General features: G+C 32.2%; 1 protein-coding gene across 2 annotated transcripts; it reads right to left on the minus strand.

Moving 5' to 3' along the window:
* Positions 1-440: 440 nt before the first annotated feature.
* On the minus strand, positions 441-5,544 carry LOC137811323 (MADS-box protein SVP). 2 transcript variants are annotated; one of them, XM_068613015.1, is made up of 9 exons: positions 5,165-5,544; positions 4,837-5,044; positions 1,781-1,859; positions 1,584-1,648; positions 1,403-1,502; positions 1,266-1,307; positions 1,116-1,157; positions 884-966; positions 441-652 (listed from the first exon to the last, which is right to left on the minus strand). In XM_068613015.1, the coding sequence occupies exons 2-9, from the start codon at positions 5,016-5,018 to the stop codon at positions 634-636; spliced, it is 612 nt and encodes a 203-aa protein (XP_068469116.1). In that variant the 5' UTR covers positions 5,019-5,044; positions 5,165-5,544; the 3' UTR covers positions 441-633. The 2 variants fall into 2 exon arrangements, with proteins under 2 accessions (XP_068469116.1, XP_068469115.1); XM_068613014.1 differs by having other exon boundaries at positions 884-1,038.
* Positions 5,545-6,322: the final 778 nt, after the last annotated feature.

Below are 6,322 nucleotides of genomic sequence, written 5' to 3' on the forward strand. Positions count from 1 at the left end.
TAAATAAATGACTTAATAGAAATTTTAACTCTAGATAATGTAAAAATAAACTTTATTAAAATATTTTTTCTTAGAAGGTATATTATTCTCCACACATAGTTTTGAAGAGAACCGATATGAAGTACTCTCTGCTTATTCTTGGACATACTCCATATTTCAAGAGGATCAAGGGAGCTTGAGTATTCTCACATTTCAACTCACTAAAGTTCTCACTTCACCTACGATTTGGTTTGATGACATCTTCAGATATAAGTTCTTTATATAAAAAATTTATAAAATAAAAATAAATTTTCGTGCAAGTTAGAGTCACATAGAAGATTCTATAGCATTTATCATCCCTCGTCTTTAAGCATTGAAATGAAATAAAAGTTAACCTATGAAAAAATCACTATACACATTATCTAAAAGAGCCAGAGAAGCAGGGATGATTATAGGAATAGTTAAAAAAAAAAGGCAATTAAAAAGCTCAGTAGGTATTACTTTCAACATCATCCAGAGTGTCCGCTAGTCATTACAATTTACCACTAACATATATACGACCACGGCAAAAGAGTCACAATCACTAACGAAAATTTAGACCATGATTTATATTGTCTTTTTTGTTTCAGATTTATCTCTTCAGACACTTTCCCATCAACCGGAGTATGGTAGCCTGCAAGTAAAATTCATGAAAAATTAAACTAAGCAAAGTTAAGTAAATGAGTATGGTAGCATGCAAGTAATCCAGCTTCAAAGGATTTTCGTCACTACCAATCTAGGTTGAATAAAAGGATCTAAGTTATTATTTTCATTAAAAAAACATTGCATGGATCCTAGGATTTGTCAAAATAAAGGAAAGTTAAGTGAGTTGTGAATGTTTGTGCTAAAGTGAATGAAGACTGACCCCAACTTGAGGGACGTATCTGAGCTTTCATAGTCCTGGGGAGGTCCAGTAGAATTGCAAACGTAGGTCACAGACTCTGAAGACTGACCTTCATCCACAACAAAGTTCTCATTTTCGGCACCACCACGCCTTTCACCATTAACTATGCCCGCCACCTTTGGTGCAACACATTTATACATTTATTCTATGTTTCATGTTAAATTAAGAGACATAAATAAAAACAATATCATACGTGATGTTTTAGTCGCTCGTTCTCTTCCATCAATACCATCCCCTGCAGGTTCACTTAGAGTTCTTAGTTCATGTTTTTCACGTAAAAATTAACTAAACAAAACTATCTGTGAATCTTCTACTCATGATAGCCAAATGTTCAGTTTCTAACCTTTCTTTGGAGATCAGTGATCTCGTTCATAATTTTCTCGCCCTGAAAACCAAAAAGATTTAATCAATTGTATAAAGTGATTAAGGAAACTATTATGCTGGTGGACACTGCAGGAAACAGAATCATGCACGCAAGACCTTCTTTTCTATCACACGGCTCAATCCAGTTTCTAGAGACCTCTCCAGTTGTTGCAATTCTTCTATGTTCAGACCCTGAAGATCCTCTCCTCTCAGCTGCCTGCACTTTTTTTTTCATTGTTATATATGTTTACATTTCAACACACAAATTAATTTTCAATTATGCAATTGTGAGATGTACCTGAGAAGATGGCTCTTCTCGGCAACTTCCTTGCTCAATCTGGTGCAGTTGCTGTTTTCAACTAACTGCGATAAGCATTTCAGAAATTAATGATTTCATGAGAAAGTAAATTCATGATCTCGTGTTGTTCCACTTAATATTACTTTCTGTTGAACCAAAAAACAATTCAACACGTAATGTAAATAAGGACTACCAACCTGCAACTCGAGAGATGGTTGATCCATCTTTGCTAGGTTCTTTGAGTGCAAATGATGCCTTTCAAGTATCTCCTTCATGCTTCACAAGACAATGTTACAAAGTCACGCATCATGGATAAATTAAAAAACACCAATAAAAATAAATTTAAGAGCAAACATCCACGTTACGTTGCATAATATCAAATAAAACATGGTTGTGTTTATTTGTTTTAGTTGGTTCTTTATTTCGAATTCATAAAGAAAAATAGGCATCTCCCAGTTATGATTCCCAGCATCTCGAGAACTCATGATACTTGTCAAACTACAAATTTCAACAAACATCAATCACAACATGACTCAAAGCGTTCATCAATCCGCCGAGATCCTCTCCACACAGCAACTTTCTCCTCTCACCACAATACTACAATATCAGAACTGTGGAACAAAAGCAGCATACCCTTTAAGTGAGGAACTATCTTAGTTGAAAATGCCAGGATCATTGGAAAGGCTTTATAAGAGCAACTTTTAAGCAGACAAAATCCGAATAATGCAGCTCACCAATTCATTTTTAAATCTAAAGAAACTCTAAATATCTTTTCGCCTATACTTCTCACTTTTCGCAGCCATTACTTTAATGTTGAATAAATATTTTCACAGTAACTTCTCAAAGAAAAAAAAATTGAGCTTTTTTTAAGTTAAATTTAATTAATTCATAAATTATAAAATTATAAATATAAAAAAAAAAAACAAGGTAAGAAAATTTCTATAAAATAGCTATGAGTCAAATTTACCTAATGAAGAAACTATTTTTTTGAAAAGTTTTTATAGAGAAATTTTTCCAAACATATAACACTTTATGGGACTAGATTCGCTGAGTTTGATGAGTCTGAAACAAGTCTTGTCATATCATATCTAAACAACTAATTTATGTTGTATTTAAAACTAGCATTTATGACTCATTATTTCTCTTACACCAACCAGTTTTGCTGAATTCCTAAATAAAATATGTAGCCAGCCAGCAAAAAACCTATTATTTAATTTTTCTTTCAGATTGCCTAAAAATGTAAAAGTAGATACACAAATCCAATTACTTGAAGCATAAAACCTCCTGAAAGCAAGAAGCTTCTAAATCATGAGTGAAGACAAGTGGCAAAATGAAATGTTGCTTATATCAGATATCATCTTGATGATAATTAATTACTGTCACAAACCAGGGCTAAATTGGCATGTACTAGTTCATCAAGTTTCCACGTTATAGCTTCTTACTTTCAGGTGGATTGTTAATGGTGGTGAATTCATTTTCCAAAGAGTTAAGCCAACAAATATCAAGATGGATATCCGAAGGGAGGGGGAATATTGCAGTGATTCATCATTCTCTTTTCTCTCACAGTTGTATGAGCCTTTTGCAGACTATTCGTTGTGTTATATAGGATAGTTAGTTTTCATATCACTATCTCAAGAACACTAGAACTTCAAAACACCTGTTATCAAACAAGTTAATGCATCAAAGAAACATGATATGATAACTTTCAAACAAGTAAAAAAAATGTATGAAATGAAATCCTATATTAGCTCAAAAAGGTGACAAAAGTGTAAGAGTTACATACATCCATACTTCTATAGACCAAAACAAGCATTTTATGTAATCAGTGTGTTTCTATAAACAACTTGTTTTCAGGAAAAAAAAACTTGTTTTTGACACAGCAAACTTTGGTTTTATCTAAGCAATGTGTTTCCATACATTGTAATCAGAAAAAACATAGTTACAATATTATAAATGTCGTTTCCTAATCAAAATTAATATTATAATCTCATCACTTTACCACATAAAATATTTCATTAGATACAGTCAGTTAAAATGAAACTTTGAATTGGAGAACAACATCTAAAATATGAAGTACTGGTATAAATTATCATCATTTTCTCTCCGAGTCACATATTCATTGTCCAATCAGCATATAATTAAAATTTCAATTTAAAAAAAAAAAACTAACAATGCTTAGCCTTTGTTTGATAAATTTCAATTTTAAAAAAAAAAAACTAACAATGCTTAGCCTTTGTTTGATAAAGAGGACAGAAATAGAGAAGAGAAAGAAAAAGAAAAGAGAAAAATGAGTGAAAAAAGAAATGGTTTGACTGAAAAAAAATAATGGACAAAAAAGATTATTTATATTAAAAAATAATAATATATTTATTGCTGTTATTTACTATTAATATTTTTTTTTTGTTATTATAACAAAATAAAATTGTAGATAATTCATTAAGATAGTTCTAGAATTGATTTTTTTTAAAACAAATTCTTCTAAAACCTGTGGTAAATTATGTAGGGGGGGGAAATGGGTGGAAGGACACAGTAAGGTGTCTTTTCCTACTTATTTTTCATGAGTTCACCGAGGAAACAAAAGAGGAGGTTGCCACACACAGTTCATTGCAAATCAGCTCTAATAACCTTACCCAACACTCAAATTCATCCATTTCTTTCAGTTCATAGATGCTTCATGTATTAGTTAAAACTATGGTTAGCAATACAATCTAATAAATTTTTATGCATGAAACTCTCTCAGAAAAGACACCAAAATCTACAACATGAAAGCAAAGGAGGAATGGAAACATAAACAGACAATAGAAATGGACAGTGGATACGGAGCTTCAATAAAAATGGACAAAAAATGTCTTATAAGCAATTAAATAACACATGACAACTATATCAGAAGTCAGAACTCTCATAACTCAACTTCCAAAACATTGTCATGTTAAACTCACCATCGATACAAACAGAACCAACTTAAAAGCATATATTCACCATGCTTGGTACTCAGTATTAAGAAGTGTATTTTAAAACTAACTCAACCTATTCGATGAAGAGAGGTTTAAACTCAGTTATATAATGTTATAATTTTTAGTATGGGATCTCCAAAACTCAACAATAACAATAACTTGAGGTAGCTAAGTTGTTTCAATAACTCTCATTATAGATATAGATCTTATCGTAACCCTCCCCAACCGAAACCCCATCAACTCTTTTCAGACATAAATAGTGAGAAAAGAAAGAAAGAGAAGCTATAGAGAAGAAAGACCTGGAGTTTGAGTACTCAAAGAGTTTCCCAGTAGAAGAGAAGATTATGAGGGCAACATCAGCATCGCACAGAACCGAAAGCTCCTCAGCTTTCTTGAAGAGCCCTCTGCGACGCTTGGAGAACGTAACCTGTCTGGCGGTGGCGTTGTCGATCTTCCTAATCTGAATCTTCTCCCTCGCCATATATACCCTTCACCTTAATCTATCCTCTTTTGGATAAACAAGAAAAACAGAAAAAGAAAGCGAACAGCTTTAGCCTCCTGAATTACCCGGGTGAGCGAGCTACATCGAGTAACAGAAAGAACCAACATACAATCAAAGAAACCCACCTAGAAAATGAAGGGATGGGTGAACAGTTGACTATTTATGGAGTATGTTGTGAAAAGCAAAAGCAAAAGAGTATTGTTTTGTTTAGTGTGAGGGGGACATGTGATGTTGCACAGCAGAGAAGTTAATATGCAGGTGTTAACTAAATTTAGCTTTTGTGAAATCAAAGCTTGGTAGCAGATGGTGGGAGAAGGTGTCTCCAAGGTTAGATTTTTCTTTTCTTTTCTTTTTGTGGTGTGGTGATGGATGGATATGAAGTTGGTCTTGGTGTGTGGTTGGGTGATGTTGTTGAGAGAGAGTAAGGAATTAGTCTGCTGTGTGTACTTGTGGATTTTACTTTCCTTATTGGGGGGAAGGCTTTGATATTAGGAATGTTGGTTTTAGTATTGTTTGGTTTGGCTTCTTAGATGGTTCCAGCTTTGAGATGAAAGCCACCAATGAGAGGAAGAGAGAGAAAGAGAGTGTTGAAGGCATGTGGAAGTGTGGAAAAGGTTTTAACTTTTATGGTGAAACACTGTTCCCAACTCTTCTCCCAAAGGTTACAGGGCTGTCACTAATAGATCAATTAATTAGTATAGAATAAATAAATTATTGTAGTGAAGTGAGGTTCCTTTTTAAGATATTTTTTTGTTATTAAATCTATTTTTTATTACCAACTAGTTGGATGATTGAAAATGAAAGTAAAGTGCCTGATTTAAATTCTAGGGAAAGAGAAATCCTAAGTGAAAGATGTATTCCTTCACAATATTTAAAGAATTTCTATTTATTTATTATATGCAAAATTCAAAATCATATTAATTAATATTTTATTAGTAATACTCTTATTGTTGTATCTTTTCTATTTTATAATTTACTCTTATATCTCTCGTCTATAGGATGAAGAAAAAAAAGTAAAATATGGAAAATTATTTTACTAAAATAAAAAAACTAGTATATTTCTCAATTCCAATAAAATCGTCTTAAAGAGATAAATAAAAAAAAATATATTTCAGTAACAGCATATTTTTTTAAAAAAACCTTGTTTTTTTTTCTTTCTCTCTTTTTCTATATTCTTTTCTCTCCTTCTCTCTTAATTTTCTCTCTTAATCCTCATCTATTTTAGAATCTGATCATATCACGCTGTAGTTGAGGAGTTAAGAAACATTTCTACTCGATCAGAT

The sequence above is a fragment of the Phaseolus vulgaris genome, chromosome 2 (genome assembly GCF_000499845.2).
Source record: "Phaseolus vulgaris cultivar G19833 chromosome 2, P. vulgaris v2.0, whole genome shotgun sequence".
NCBI lineage: Eukaryota > Viridiplantae > Streptophyta > Magnoliopsida > Fabales > Fabaceae > Phaseolus > Phaseolus vulgaris.

Coding starts and splice junctions, on each gene's coding strand:
- LOC137811323 (XM_068613014.1), bottom strand. CDS start 5,018: ATGGCGAGGGAGAAGATTCAGATTAGGAAGATCGACAACGCCACCGCC. Junction 1,649..1,780: donor AACCATCTCTCGAGTTGCAG/GTTGGTAGTCCT, acceptor TGCTTATCGCAG/TTAGTTGAAAACAGCAACTG. Junction 1,039..1,115: donor ACGAGCGACTAAAACATCAC/GTATGATATTGT, acceptor GTTGCACCAAAG/GTGGCGGGCATAGTTAATGG.